At 36.8% G+C, this 17,056-nt stretch overlaps 1 protein-coding gene across 1 annotated transcript; it reads right to left on the reverse strand.

Moving 5' to 3' along the window:
- Window positions 1-1,171: 1,171 nt before the first annotated feature.
- Window positions 1,172-15,840, reverse strand: LOC129921629 (uncharacterized). Its single transcript, XM_056003661.1, has 5 exons — window positions 14,935-15,840; window positions 13,074-13,276; window positions 9,906-10,011; window positions 5,515-5,725; window positions 1,172-1,331 (listed from the first exon to the last, which is right to left on the reverse strand). The coding sequence occupies exons 1-4, from the start codon at window positions 15,763-15,765 to the stop codon at window positions 5,576-5,578; spliced, it is 1,290 nt and encodes a 429-aa protein (XP_055859636.1). The 5' UTR covers window positions 15,766-15,840; the 3' UTR covers window positions 1,172-1,331; window positions 5,515-5,575.
- Between the last annotated feature and the right edge of the window lie 1,216 nt (window positions 15,841-17,056).

Consider the following 17,056-nt stretch of genomic DNA (forward strand, 5'->3'; position numbering starts at 1 on the left):
CGTGTTGAAGATAGGTTCAGGATGTTGTGATTTTACCATCACAAAAGAAATACAAGACACCGATAGCAAAGACAAACAGACACAAAAACTCTTTTGTTCCCCTGGCAGTTAAATCATTAAATAGAAACTATCTGATATAAACTTTTAGCATGTAAATTATGAGAGTCTGGTGGTGTGAATGTATATTTTGGTTTTCTATAATTATGAATGTTTTGTTTGGTGTAATGCACAAATTGTAAGACACATTTCCTTTTGGATAATTAAGATTATAATTATTATTATTATTTGTTTTATACATAGTACCCAGAATCTTTACAAACTTACCTTGAGCATTTTTCAGCATTCTGAATTTCCTCAACTCTAAACAGAAGACTGACAGAAAACTGACAGAAGACAGACCGCGAGTTGACTAACATTAATTGGATTGTATTAGGTACTTTCTCAATGTAGCCGTTTTGTCCATCGCTTTACTCATAAGGATATATGCTAAATATCTTCTTTATGGAGCCTCTAGGAATTGACGAGTTAGTAGATTAAATCAAGTTGGAAGGCACTGTTGATACAGCAAAAACAATATTTCTAAACATGAGAATCTAGATTTCTACTGTATTATTTTATCCAAATTGTTTATTTCAAAAGCCTACTTATTATGGTATTGATAAGTCTGTCCGTCCTTCACGTTTAGAACCAAAAAAAAAAAAAGGATAAGACAATCTGATTTTACCAAAAGTTTGCAGTTTGCTGGGTTAAGTCCCTTGGGTTACGTTTCGTAATCTGAAAACGAAATGTCTGATTTTTTAAAAGGAAATATGTCAACTGTTTTTCATAAAGAAAGCATAAGTAAAATTTTAAAAAAATATCAAAAAGAAAAAGATAAACCTAAAATTTAAAGTAACACTGCTTAAACAGGGTTTGAACTCCTGTGATTTGCCGCAATAGCCACGTATGGTACACGCCCAATTCATTCATAGAATTACAATACTATAACACGTTTCATGTGCCAGATCTACGCGAGTGGAGGCCCTTAGTAATTTATGATAAATACATCTGATTAGCATATCATATTTGTGAAAATATTGTATATACTTGAGTTTGTGGTGGCCATATCAAGGCTGCACTCTGAGTTTAACACCCTTATATGTAATATAAACACATAGATTAAACACTCTAATCAAGTCGTTAATTCTTTATTATTTAAACTGTCGGTAAAGTAGTTACATTTTACTTATATAATAATATAAATTTTATCAAAATCTTAATTACTGTTTGCATGTTTTCTGGACATGCGCTGTTACATCTGATGACCTATTCTAAGTATGATACATGAAAACAGGACTGTAGAATATTTGTATTACACAAATAACAAACTAGTGTTTAAGAGGGAAGACATATTAGGAACCCCGTTTATTACGTAAACACAAGCGGTGTTGCACTGACGCGCTAGTGTGCAAATGTACATATAATACTATTATGTTACATCTCTCTTCTTTAATTTAGAAAATATATTTATCAGAATAACTAACAAACTAGTCAACTAAAAAGTCTAATCAGTTCATCACAAATCAAGTCTCTTGGGTTCGTTAACTATTCTGCCTGATCGTGTTACATAAGGTTCATTTGGTCTAAAGGTGTTAGAAGAAGCAGTGTGTAGTGGCGGCTCAAAATCTAGTGTAGTTTGTAATCTTGGACTCTCTAGATCTAGTGGTTCTGGTTGTTCTGAGATGTCATCTGGAAAGTCATAATTGTTGTCAAATCTGTTTGCTTTCTCAGAAGACTTTCTGATGTGTTTTCTGTTTCTTCTGTAGACCTTATTTCCACTTTTGACATTATATGATCTAGGCTTAGAATGCTTCGAAACTACTGTTCCTGGTTTCCACTTAGAATTAAGTTGCATTCTGACTGCCGTTCCTTCTTGTAGTGGATTATGACTCTTAACTCCTTTCCTCTTATCATAATAATGTTTCTGAGACTGTTTCTCGGAGTCAAAGTGTTTCTTCACCACCTTGAGATCTGGTGTCTTAGGTGTGAGTATTTCCTCGCTAGAAGGTAACAAATTTCTGGGTCGGCGTCCCATGAGTAATTGTGCTGGCGACAAATTAATATTACTCAGTGGAGTAGTTCTGTAGTCTAATAGCGACAGAGATTTGTCTTCGCTTTTCTTCCAAAGTTTCTTCACTGTTTGAATAGCTCTTTCAGCCTCGCCATTAGAACTCTGAAAATGAGGACTCGACATTTCATGCTCTATTCCGTATGATTTACAGAAATTCAGGAATTCCCTTGAAGCCAACTGTGGCCCGCTATCTGACCTTAACCTTCTAGGTATTCCATGGTATGCGAATATACTCTTCATTGCTTCGATGATATCTGATGTGGTTTCCTGTGACAGTTCTTTGACATCAATAAACTTTGAGAAGTAGTCAACTAGAAGAACATACTTTTTACCCTCAAAGTTAAACAGATCACACCCAACCATGCTGTATGGAAGGTCTGGTGTCTTGGTAGGCATTAGCGGTTCTGACACATTTTGATTCTGATGTTCAGCACACCTGCTACAATCCCTAACTGTCACTTCAATGTCTGCATTCATGCCTGGCCAATACATGACTTCTCTGGCTCTCTGCTTACACTTGACTATTCCTAAGTGAGACTTGTGAATCAGATTTAGCATGTATTTACGTAAGCTTGGTGGCATGACTATTCTCAGACCTTTGTATATAATACCATCCGAAGTTGATAACTGGTCTCTTGAATCCCAATATGGCCTGACTTCAATTGGAGTCTCGCTTCTTGTGTCTGGCCAACCAGTCATAATTACTTCCAGAAGCATTGAAAGTTCCTTGCTTGTACAGTCTTTAATTTCACTGTATTTCGAATCACTTACAGAGATCATATGCACTGAATCATCTGTAAATTCACATGTCTGTGTATCAGTATTTGGTAGATGTGCACGAGAAAGTGTATCAGAGATAAACATTTCCTTGCCTTTTCTATAACAGACTTTCAGATCATACCACTGCAGTCTTATTAGCATCTTCTGTATTCTCATTGGTGCTGACAATAGAGGTTTCTTGAAGATTTGCTCCAGAGGTTTGTGATCATTATAAACTGTTACTTCTTTACCAAATATGTAGCAGTGAAATTTGCTTGTACTATACACAATTGAGAGCATTTCCTTCTCAATTTGAGCATATCTTGTTTCTGTATCTGTGAGAGCTCTTGATGCGTATGCAATTATACGACCTTCCTGGAGTAATACTGCTCTCAGTCCATCTTTACTTGCATCACATTCTATCTCTACGTTCTTGTTGACATCATAATATGCTAAAACTGGAGGGTTTGTACAAAGATGTTTCAATTCTTTGAAACTCTTGTTTTGTTCATGATTCCATTGAAATTCTATATCATCTTTTAGAAGCTTTCGTATTGGAGCATCTGCTTGACTTAGATAAGGAATAAATTTTGCTAGGTACTGAATTAAACCTAGAAATCTTCTGATTCCATCTTTGTCTTGAGGAGCTGGCATGTCAATAATTGCCTTTATCTTTGCTGGATCTGGTTCTAAACCTTTCTCTGACAAGATGTGACCCATATAAGGTACTCTGTTTTGCCTTATCTTGCACTTGTCATAGTTCAGCTTTAGATTGTACTTCGTTGCTCTTTGCATGACTTGTTTCAAAATGTGATCATGATGCTCAACATCTCTACCAGCTACTAGAATGTCGTCTATGATGACATATGCTCCTTCAATTCCTTGAAGCATTTCATCCATAATTCTTTGGTAAATTTCTGGCGCTGATTTGATTCCAAAAGGTAATCGTAACCATCTATATCTTCCCAGAGGTGTGTTGAAAGTTGTGAGAAATGAAGATTCTCTTTCAAGCTTTATTTGCATAAACCCTGACTTGGCATCGAGAACTGAGAATATCTTCGAATCTGGAATATTAGTGATCACATCTTCAATAGTTTTCATCGGGTGATGTTCCCGTCTGATTGCTTTATTGAGATCTTTTGGATCAATACATATTCTCACTTTGTCATTCCTGAACGAAACAACCATGGAGCTAACCCATTCAGTAGGTTCATGTACTGGAGTAATAAATCCATCAGCTTGCATTTCTTTAAGTTTTTCTTCAACTTTATTGCGTAGTGATGCTGCTAAGCGACATGGTGTCAGAATAAAACTTAAAAAGCTGTCCAGACAAAGGTTTTTATTAATCTAATAATGGCTTCTTTTTATTTTGAGCAACCAATCTTGAATTGGAATGCTAAAGATCTGTATCAAGAGTTTTTAAGGTTTCAACAGCAGGTGAGCTTTTGTTTCAAAGGACCGTTAGCTGGTGCCGATAGTAAACAAAAAGCCGGATGGCTGGGAATGTGGATAGGTCAACAAGGCCGTGAAGTTTACAAAACTCTAAATATTACTGATAGTGAAGAGGGAGATCCGCAATTTCTATTAAAGAAAATAGAAGACTACATAAGGCCAAGACAAAATAAAAGAGTGTCTAGATTTAGAGCACATCAGAGAAAGCAGGTAGAAGGAGAAAGTTTTGATAACTTTGTTAAAGACCTAAAGCTTCTCATTATGGACTGTGAGTATGACAACCCAGACGATATGCTTATTGATTTGATTATTAGTGGAGTCATACACGAAAAGGTACAATTAAGACTACTTGATCAGGGACAGAAGTTGACCCTTAGCAAGGCTATTGAAATTGGACAACAATATGAATTGTCACAAAGCCAAGTGAAAATGTTTAGGGGCCAAGAAGTTCTAGCAATCAAGAGACAGTCACACAATGTACTCAAGCAGAAGTCTAAAGACAACTCAGATAAATTATGTAGTAAATGCGGCAAGAACCACGAAAAGGGAAAATGTCCAGCAATAGGAACCACATGCAATTTCTGCAAAAAGAAAAACCACTGGTTTCAAATGTGCAGAAAAAGACGAAACGTCAATGTAGTAGAAGATGACAGTCACAGTGATGAAAATATTATACCTGTTAGCACTGCAAGTAGCCAGTATAGAAAGGGTAATATTGAGAACATCAATGTCGTCGAAGACAAGTGGACTGTAAAACTAGTCGTGCATGGTAAGACATTAATTTTTCGTATCGACACTGGTGCAAGATGTAACATTCTTGTCAAGTCAGAGTTTGAAAAGCTCAAAGACAAAGTAAAACTTGCTTATTCAGCAAAGTCGCTCAAGTCTTACTCTAATCATGTTATTAAGACTTTAGGAGCAGTAGTGCTACCTTTGAAAAATAATATCCAAGAGGTGAAAGCAAGGTTTGAGGTAGTAGACATTAGTCAAGAGAACATTTTGAGTGGTGACACAGCAGAATGTTTGGGACTACTACAACGGATAGACAGCATAGAATCCAAGGCAGAAGACGAGTTACAAAGAGAATTTCCTGAAATGCTGAAAACAACTGGAACACTGCCAGGAGAATACAAGATTCAGTTACAGGAAAATGCTAAAGGAGTTATTCATCCACCACGTCGCTTAGCAGCACAAGGACTTTAGTCTATTTTTCAGACAATCCTTTAAAGCCAGATGGCCCTTCCATGGCGGTCTTCAAGCCAAAGATGCGTTGTCTACAGCGTGGCTCTCGGTACAAACTTTTTTGCTTCGTCGACCCTTGCTAGTGGGAGGTGGCTGACGTCTCTCTGCAATTATCTTGTCGATTTTCTGCGCTGTTCTCTCAGAACGGAAGGAAGCTGAAACCTGAAAAGACAAAGTTAAAAAAAAAAAGATATTTATGAGACAGGTTTTACGATACTGAGTTGTTACTATACTAGGACAAAGAGTTCCTACGATACTAAGACAGGTCTTAAGACACAATTCTTAGGACACCGTCTCTGTTTTACACTAGTGGAACACATAAAACGCCACTGTTATCCTTCAAGATCCAACAGCATACCCCCTCTCTTCCTTTAGAGTTGCTATCTCAGCCTGTCACTAGCTCTAGACTTTAATGTCTCGACTGTCTATTGACAGGAGATCGACTATGCAGAGCTGAATACGTGGGTTTTACCTTTCCGTTGGTCACCACTTGCTACACCAACAGACTCATCTATAATTGATTATGGTCAAGTCAGAACTTCATGGAACCTGGATCCAGGTACCTGCACAATTGATCTCATAAACCGCTCTCAACTATTTTCCTAGAAATTAAACGGTTAATATATATCGCTGAGAAAAGAATTGCTAGCCCGTTAATTACACGGGGAAAACTCTAGTTGGACAGTTATAATATTTTAAAGAAAAAAAAAGTAAATTTGGCTTGAGATTATATTGAAGTCTACATCCAACTTGGCGTAATCAGCCTTATTACGTAATTATGCGTTAATTGAGTTTTAAAGTTGCTTCGATTTTATTGAAGTTTACATGCGTTGCTTATATTTTTACGTAAGTCTAATAGAGATTACATCTAGATTCTAGATCTATAAGTAGTACATCTAGATTCTAGATCTATAAGTAGTACATCTAGATTCTAGATCTATAAGCAGTACATGTAGATTCTAGATCTATAAGTAGTACATCTAGATTCTAGATCTATAAGTAGTACATGTAGATTCTAGATCTATAAGTAGTACATGTAGATTCTAGATCTATAAGCAGTACATCTAGATTCTAGATCTATAAGCAGTACATCTAGATTCTAGATCTATAAGCAGTACATCTAGATTCTAGATCTATAAGTAGTACATCTAGATTCTAGATCTATAAGCAGTACATCTAGATTCTAGATCTATAAGCAGTACATCTAGATTCTAGATCTATAAGCAGTACATCTAGATTCTAGATCTATAAGTAGTACATCTAGATTCTAGATCTATAAGTAGTGCATCTTGATTCTAGATCTATAAGTAGTGCATCTAGATTCTAGATCTATAAGTAGTGCATCTAGATTCTAGATCTATAAGTAGTGCATCTAGATTCTAGATCTATAAGTAGTACATCTAGATTCTAGATCTATAAGTAGTACATCTAGATTCTAGATCTATAAGTAGTGCATCTTGATTCTAGATCTATAAGTAGTACATCTAGATTCTAGATCTATAAGTAGTACATCTTGATTCTAGATCTATAAGTAGTACATCTAGATTCTAGATCTATAAGTAGTACATCTTGATTCTAGATCTATAAGTAGTACATGTAGGTTCTAGATCTATAAGTAGTGCATCTTGATTCTAGATCTATAAGTAGTGCATCTAGATTCTAGATCTATAAGTAGTGCATCTAGATTCTAGATCTATAAGTAGTACATCTAGATTCTAGATCTATAAGTAGTACATCTAGATTCTAGATCTATAAGTAGTGCATCTTGATTCTAGATCTATAAGTAGTACATCTAGATTCTAGATCTATAAGTAGTACATCTTGATTCTAGATCTATAAGTAGTACATCTAGATTCTAGATCTATAAGTAGTACATCTTGATTCTAGATCTATAAGTAGTACATGTAGGTTCTAGATCTATAAGTAGTGCATCTAGATTCTAGATCTATAAGTAGTGCATCTAGATTCTAGATCTATAAGTAGTACATCTAGATTCTAGATCTATAAGTAGTGCATCTTGATTCTAGATCTATAAGTAGTGCATCTAGATTCTAGATCTATAAGTAGTGCATCTTGATTCTAGATCTATAAGTAGTACATCTAGATTCTAGATCTATAAGTAGTACATCTAGATTCTAGATCTATAAGTAGTACATCTAGATTCTAGATCTATAAGTAGTACATCTAGATTCTAGATCTATAAGTAGTGCATCTTGATTCTAGATCTATAAGTAGTACATCTAGATTCTAGATCTATAAGTAGTACATCTAGATTCTAGATCTATAAGTAGTACATCTAGATTCTAGATCTATAAGTAGTACATCTAGATTCTAGATCTATAAGTAGTACATCTAGATTCTAGATCTATAAGTAGTACATGTAGATTCTAGATCTATAAGTAGTACATCTAGATTCTAGATCTGTAAGTAGTACATCTAGATTCTAGATCAATAAGTAGTACATCTAGATTCTAGATCTATAAGTAGTACATCTAGATTCTAGATCTATAAGTAGTGCATCTAGATTCTAGATCTATAAGTAGTACATGTAGATTCTAGATCTATAAGTAGTACATGTAGGTTCTAGATCTATAAGTAGTGCATCTAGATTCTAGATCTATAAGTAGTGCATCTAGATTCTAGATCTATAAGTAGTACATCTAGATTCTAGATCTATAAGTAGTACATCTTGATTCTAGATCTATAGTAGTACATCTAGATTCTAGATCTATAAGTAGTACATCTAGATTCTAGATCTATAAGTAGTACATCTAGATTCTAGATCTATAAGTAGTACATCTTGATTCTAGATCTATAAGTAGTACATCTAGATTCTAGATCTATAAGTAGTACATCTAGATTCTAGATCTATAAGTAGTACATCTAGATTCTAGATCTATAAGTAGTTTATCTAGATTCTAGATCTATAAGTAGTACATCTTGATTCTAGATCTATAAGTAGTACATGTAGATTCTAGATCTATAAGTAGTACATCTAGATTCTAGATCTATAAGTAGTACATGTAGATTCTAGATCTATAAGTAGTACATCTAGGTTCTAGATCTATAAGTAGTACATCTAGATTCTAGATCTATAAGTAGTACATCTAGATTCTAGATCTATAAGTAGTACATCTAGATTCTAGATCTATAAGTAGTACATCTAGATTCTAGATCTATAAGTAGTACATCTAGGTTCTAGATCTATAAGTAGTGCATCTAGATTCTAGATCTATAAGTAGTACATCTTGATTCTAGATCTATAAGTAGTACATCTAGATTCTAGATCTATAAGTAGTACATCTAGATTCTAGATCTATAAGTAGTACATCTTGATTCTAGATCTATAAGTAGATCTAGACTAGATCTTAAGAACATTAGGTCTAGTAGTCTAGTGTTAGATATACATGTCCATGTAATGAACATACCAATGTCAGGGGCAGGTATGGCGAGAGTGAATATGTTACTTTGTTGATATTTTGGTATGATAGTTATATCCCTTGTTTATGTACTCCCAGGTTATATAATGTGCATAGTCTTGCACGTGATGTGAACTGAATGGTTTAGTCTTTCTTGAATGTGAGATTGAGAGTGTGCTTGTGAGTGGGGTCTTGTTCCCAGTCCAGGAAGGTTGGACAGCTGATTCCTGGACAGGTTTTTGTGCGGTTAATATTTTCTGAGATTTTTACTTTGTTTTGGATATTAAAGATATTACTATTTTCCTGGGTAGCTGGAGTTTCTTTGTGGAGTTTATCAGTATTAATTAATTGTTCGTAAGTAACCCCAAGTGAGAGAAGAACCTGATAACCAATACATAATCACACAAGTATGCCTTGCTCGCTAGCCGAATAAAAAAATACGTAAATTCTAGCATATGACGTTGTCACGAATACCCGAATTGAACCAAAATTTTTAAATATTATCTTTCTAAATTATTTTATCACATTTGAAGTTTAATAATGGAGGTATTGCCTTTTTTTTGTTTAATTGATTTCTTAAAAAAATGTTTTTCTTGTTTAGTCACTGTTGTGTCAGGTAGAAGCAACGAGTTTTTCACATTTTCAATTTGATCCGAGAGTTCGTGTAAAAGAAATAACGTTAACAAACTTTTTACCAGACAAAGTTGGGGGGGGGGGATGAGATATTGAAAAAAGTGAATCCCTTTAAATAAAAAAAAAGTCACTGGAACCTTTGCAGCAGACCCTCCCAATCCAACAGACTATTTGGCAAGTGGTGCAAGTTAAAGTATATATGATTTCTACCTCCACCCAACCCAACACACACACACATACACACACTTACAGGTGAAATCGTTTAAGGAAAAAAGAATGAAGAAGATTACCTTGACATGGAGCAGGCGTGGACAACTTCTTACTAGCTTGACCAAAGCCTGGTCGAAGTACTCTTTGTTGTTCGGTATACTAAGTTTAAAACTTCTGATTCTTTGGCTGGACAACATATCAAAGATAAAAGTATTTTAAATAAAAGTTTATACTACAAGTTTGTACTAAGATGTTGGATGCCTAATAGTGAGAAGCGTGGTCGAGAGGCTAAGTGCTTGAACTAGGCTTGGCTTGACTACCTAGAAGAGGGCTCGAGGTTCGAGCTCGAGGTTCGACACCTGACTCGGGCAGAGTTGTTTTTTCTGAGCGCCTAAAGACTCCTAGATACCCCCACCCCACTGGTCCACAAATGAGATTGAACCAAAAGCGCTCTGAGCATGCTATAAGCATGAAAGTATATAAAAGCTATAATAATAATAGTGAAGCATTCGTTTTTCCTTTCATTATTATCCCGACTTTCACACCGATCCCCTTTGTTGAGCAGGAAGTTTTGACAACGACGATGTCATTATCATCTCTTCATTAGTGTCTCCCTAATTTATTCATTGGAGGTATTTTAGGCTCTTCAAACGCTTTCATCGAAGATGCCATAGCCAATAATGTGCATACGTTGCCAGAATATCATTAAAAATAACTAAGTTCTGATGGGAGCAGTGGCGTAGCATCCATGGTGCGAAGGGGTTCAATGAACCCAGGCCCTCGACCGTAAGGGGCCAACAGCCTGTGGCGTACCAACCATGGCTCGAAGGGGTTTATTGCGCATGTCTCATGACTAGTTTGGGGCTCACATGAGCACTTGGGATGGCACCAAAGCGAAAAAAAAATTGTATTTTTGTGAAAACCGATTTTAAAAAAGGTCGTTTGATTCTGTTAACCAATCCAATGACTTCCAAGACTTGTAGAGAGCCATAACTGAATCAAACCTAATGGCGTTATTACTTACAAAACAAATATGGTATGATGTTTGCATTGTAACTAGAATGATTTTTGGTATTTGTGCCGATACATTCAGATTACTCAATTTTTTTGTCACATACTAAATATGTCGTATTGGGGTGATGGGGGCCCGCCGAGATATCTTTGGGTGTAGGTTGTTAGATCCCTTGCTACGTCACTGGATGGGAGCAGGTGAAAAGAATATAAAGTTTCTGTTGGTCCCTCTAAAGATCCATAAAATGTATCACCACTAACGCGAATACTATAAGTATAAGGCTTTAAGTCGTTTCACGATCACTTATATTAAAAGAGCAAAATATAATAAAATGAAAATTATATAAACAACAAAACTTGCAGAGGAAGGGGAAGAGACCGGTCATAAAAACTATACCAATAATGTAGAAGTTACCTCCCGTATTCGAAATCCAACAAAATTATTAATTATCAATAATTAATGGACTAATTAAGAATGCATGTTTACTAAATCATGTTTAGTTAGGTACGAAAAATAATTGTTTAAGTCACAACTTGATCGGAGAATGCGTGAATTAAAAATAGCGTTAACAGATATTTAAGAGGACTAAACATTTTGGCCAAATCTGTGAATACTGGCGTAGTAGTTTCTCTTGATGCTATTTAACAAAATAATATATAACAAAATTTAATTGTCTAATTGGCTATTTTTTTTTATTGATTCATGTCTAGTCAATGTCAATAATTGTGTGAGGCTTCAACTTGAATGGGTGTGGGAGAAACAACGTGTACACACCTTTTACCAGACTGACAGAATGATATGATATAAGCTTTGTAAAAATAGATCTTATGCTGCGTAATAATTGAGTAAGCATAGTATATGATAAAAGCTGTTTCATCTTATTTTTCGTAAAATGTTCTAGGAAAGTATCACACTATAAAGTTTATAAAACAATTTTGTTTAATGTTAAGAATCGGACAAAAGAGATTGGAGTCGGTTGCAGAATAGAATAACATCTTTTACAGTGTAATAGAAGTTTTACTTCCATTCATGTTGCAGCTAGGTGGAGTCCCGACTGATCCATTTTATCTTAAAGCTTAAATTCTCCAGTACGCCCCTGATGACAAGAATTATATACACCTTATTAGAGTCTGCTGGGCGGCGCTGGGTGTATATAATTGGCTTATACCAGACAAGGATGAACTGAGGTCGAAATTTCTTAATTTGACTTAGAAACTTTTAAAATTACTATATCATAGACTCAATTTTATTTTTAGAGTTTAAAATCCACCAATCACATGTTAATGGTATGACGTATACCTACACTCAGTACTCTTCTTCAGCTTCAGTATATGTACTTTTCAGAGGAATAGTGAGAGGGGGGCAAGGGCGAACGATGCCCCGGGCACCACCCTCGTGGGGGAGGGTTGCGCCACAGGCAGAGGGGCGCCAAAAAATTATTGTGGATATTTAAGTTAGGTAATACATTCTAAGGTTATTTGTATTATATTATTATTAAATACTTTTGATTTATAAATCTATATCTCTATGTGATGTCCATGGAAAATGAGGGGGCGGAGGCGCTAATAAAGTCTCTTGCCCCGGGCGCACGTTTTGCTCTTTACGAATCTGGTTCTTCTTAAGCGGACGATTCCAGCTACCCGTCGCCTCAGCGTGGCGCATCCGTGGAAACGTCTGGTAGTGGAACTAGATAGGCTAAGTACGAGTAGCGAACCAGGCCCTTGCGGTGATTTTTTTTTATCTCACTCGGGGTAGGGATGGAACAAATAGCCCGCACACCAGCCCAAAAAGTCCGCCACGCCGTTCCACAAAGGGGACCGTCATAAGTGTCCCGTTAGCTGGAGTGGCAGTCCCTGCACGGAACAGTGGCGGTTACATTATAGGAATATGAGACAAACTCCCCGCGGTCAGCATTGTTCTCGTGTCACTTATAGCGAGTGGACCCAGGAATGGGGACGGTGCGCTGTGTACGCGGCACGGTCCGATTTGGCCCAGTCAATCAATATAGTCGTCTACCTCTGGGAGCCCTCAGACAGGACAGGGGTGAAGAACCCTATGTCCAGGCCTGGTTGTTGTAACAATCAACGGGATAATGGCGCAACAAGCGCCGATTCCCTACTGGACTTCATCGAGGTTCTTCTGAAGAGACCTAATACTTTGAAAGATTTGAAAGATTTGCCGACTTTGCCCCTGAGGAGGGGCTACATTAAAAAAAAATTGAAAGGATTTCCCTTACCCGAAGTTCTCTCTAATGTGGTCGAACACGATGTTCATCTTATATCCAGGCCTTTGCAGTTGAAACCTTAGTATCTCTATTATCTCTATCTTTAGGCGGCATACAGGCAGAACGGAATCCAATATGGCTGGAATGTTCTCAGAAGGTTTGTAAACAGTACCGGCTATCTTGAACTCCACTTCCATATTTGGACATGCTTCCACCTACAAGAGATTCAAAGAAAACAAGAAGCAACAAATTCTAAACAAAAGCCAATTCCTCCTTCATGAAGCTTCTAAACAAAAGCCAATTCCTCCTTCATGAAGCTTCTAAACAAAAGCCAATTCCTCCTTCATGAAGCTTCTAAACAAAAGCCAATTCCTCCTTCATGAAGCTTCTAAACAAAAGCCAATGCCTCCTTCATGAAGCTTCTAAACAAAAGCCAATTCCTCCTTCATGAAGCTTATGGTGATCTATAATGTCTTATTCAATTTATTTCTTAAATCTGTTATGTATTTATATATATATAGTTCGTCCATCGTGGTTCGATGATGACCACTTTGTCATCCAGGGGGCTGAGGGCTTTGCACTGGGGTTTTATGCCTCCTCTTGTGGCTGGTGAGACCTATGTGAGCCCGGAATGTTCGGCCGCACACTGGGCAGGTTATCCCAGATGGAGCTAGTGTCGTTTGTCTTGCTTTTCTTTTCTGGCGTTTTTCTTCTGCCAGCGTTGTTCTTTTTTCCTCAGCAACCTGTGCGCCAGTTTTCACAGCGCGACGCCATGATGCTCTGTCATGTGCCTCTGTCTCCCAGGTGCCTCGGTCTATGCTGAACGCCTTCAGAGAAGCTTTGAGGGTGTCCCTGAAGCGCTTCCTTTGACCACCTTGTTATGTATTTACAAAGGCCCTGAAAGACTGACTCATTCACCACTCTTGACTAAATCTTCTTTTTGAGACGACAAATATGAATAGTTTCCTGTTCTTACCTACCTTGTGCCCAGAACAACTAAAAATTAGCCTTTGGTCCCAGTACCTTTTTTTTTTTATTAAGCTGACATAAAAATGTTTAATAACAACTTCCTTTTTCTCCTATTTTTAATGTTGAATTTTTAGCATTTCCTCTTTACTTTGAAACATGTAGAGCAGGGGTGGGCAACATTTTTTTCTCGAGGGCCGCATATGGCCGCGGTCCGTAATTTGCCCACACCTGATGTAGAGCTATTCATTGCCGAAATAAACAAAAGCAATCGATATTTATTTTTATTTGTCTGATGTTTGAAGTCTTTAGAGTTTCAAACCTTATGACTATTTTCTTACGACTAGATCTAGATCGAAATGTATTATATTGCAGAACAAAAAGTTTAATTGCCATAGTGAATACGAGGGCCTGTTTTCTAGCTCTATAAATTTACTCTTTTTTCATTTTATAGGCCTTAACTGCTTTTCTTGTGGGGAAGGAGAGGGCCATTTTTTTTATTTTTTTTTTCTAAATCGAAATCTCAAACGGTTTTTTCTTCACATAGCCCTAAGTTAGGGATAACTAAGCACTTCCCGCTATCTTGTTACAAGGAGTAAAGAGCCTATGGAATATTTCAATATTGAATTTTAAAGCTATAGAATTGCTAGAGAATGAAACCCCCCTTCCCTCTTGAAAAAAAGTTTAGAGGTAGGCTGCACCATTTAAGGGACATCTACAATCCATAGAATTTTTTAAATGTGCGGTTGTTATTGCCGAAAGTGGTAAGGATGTAATCACCTTTTAAATGCTTCCAAAATGAATGCGTTTCAAATAGCCTCAGACAACCAGTGACACTGTAATTAGTATGATCATCGTATTATTATCTTCATGTGTAAGCAAGACAGGACAAAAGCAAAAGGCTTACCAAATATATCCAGCTTTCCTGTCGTATGCGAGGAGTGAACTCACTCACATAGTTTATAAACAGAGAGAGATATGTCAGCTCCCCCCTCCGGGCCCGCGCAAGGGAGACAATACTCTCGTCGGTCAAGTGGAGTAGGTTGATTGAAAGTTTTTTGAGCCTATTCAAGGTTAGTACCTCAGTTGTAAGCCAGTCGTGGTCAAAAAAGTACCAAAAATAGTCAGCGATATTTAATGTTTCAAGAGTATTTCTGGACTTTTGAAACACTGTCTCCAAAACCTCGACACCCTCATTTACTGGCCAGTGGGCAGACGGCATCTCAAAGACTTTCAGTGGAGGTTGCCCGGCGAACATCTTCGTCAATGTAGTGCATATGTTTTTTATGACAAGCTTGCTACTTCTTTCCATTTGGACATCATAAACTTTAATCGATGTCAGCTCAGGCATTCTCAAACCTTTGAGAAACAGATTGAATTGATTAGCCATTTTCTTGCAACTATGCTGGACAGGATGTCGGCACTTAACTGAGAGCGCTTGACAATGAGGCCCGAAATTTTGAAAACAATATAACAGTTCAGCTTTTTTCTTCTTATTTTTTTCGAGAGTGCATTTCAAAATAAATTCTTGATTATGCCAGACTTTTTGACTACTTAAGAGGAGAGATTGCCAGCTAGTGCACACAGACATGGCCCGTAGACGATCCTCTCTGGGCAGAAACGTGAAAACATGTTCTAGTATTTCCATTGGGACATTTGCAATAGACGCTCGTTTCCATGTTTCAAGATCAGTGCCTTTCTTCTCCTCAGTCGATGTGGGTCCGCTTTGACTTCCCATAACTCTGATCACCTCCTGTAAATTAGACGCTGTTCTCGTTGAAGACTTTAGTGGGATGTAAATAAGTCACACATATTTCCGTAAACTGTGTGTTCTAAATAGACACAAGGAATATTCAGGTTTACTAAATTCCTAAACCAATATAATCAAAGTGCGCAATTTTAATCTAGATAGTCGCGCATGCACAACTCTTGTCATCACTGTCTGCTTGTAGAATACCTCTATTCAACTCGAAACTTCGTGGAAACTAAAACCTTATTGGAGTTTTGAGTTTTGAATTCAGGCCATGTCGTGCCCGTAATCCTTTAAGGATCACTCTCCCTTTACATAACCAGGGCTAACTTCTATACAGTTAAATCATTAAAAACAAGGTCTTTTCACAGTTAAAATAGTAAAGGTAGTAAAAATTTAATAATTTGGTAAAAATCTTATGTAAATATTATACGTTCACAGTTCAAAAATCAGATCTTCGTAGAAACCTTATTGGTGGGCTCAAAAACCTTTGTGGATCTAGAGAACAGTTAATGTATATCGTTGGGAAATGTATTGCTGAGTCGTTGGCCTCACAGGGAAAACTTTCATTTGACAGTTATACTAGGCAGTTAGGCAATCAAATGTCGCTCCAGCGACCTTTGTAAAAGTCAACATATCCAGCTGGTGTAATTTATAGAATATCAGTCCAGTGCACAATATAGATAATCAAACCAGTTCAAGTTATAGACATCAGTCCAGTGTAATTTATAGCATATCAATCCAGTGCACTTTATAGATATCAATCCAGTGTACATTATTAATATATCAATCCAGTGCACTTTATAGATATCAGTCCAGTGCAATTATAGACATCAGTCCATTACGATTTTTAAAGATATCTGTCATGCGCATTGCTATTTTTTTCTCTACATTGTGGCCTACTTTCCTGTCCTCTCGACTTCATCTGAGTCGCCACTTTCTTTTTGGTCTTCCGCTACGTCTTGCGTCCTGGGGGTTCCACTCTAAGCCCTGTCTAGATTTGTTGTTGGTATCTTTTCTCAGGGTGTGACCAATCCATCTCCACTTCCTCTCTAAGATCTGCACCTCTATATTTCTCTGTCCGCCCATCTCCCACAGTTTGGTGTTTTCTATTTTGTCATACCAATGTATTTTAAAGACATTTCACAGACATCTGTTAAGTTAATTAAGGTCTGTGCTTATTTTTATGATAGAAAACTAATGATAATTCTTCTTCTTTTGACTAGGAAAAATTACATATTTATTACAAAACTTACCAATGGGAACTAACCCAGATCAA

The sequence above is a fragment of the Biomphalaria glabrata genome, chromosome 11, assembly GCF_947242115.1.
Source record: "Biomphalaria glabrata chromosome 11, xgBioGlab47.1, whole genome shotgun sequence".
Lineage (NCBI taxonomy): Eukaryota > Metazoa > Mollusca > Gastropoda > Planorbidae > Biomphalaria > Biomphalaria glabrata.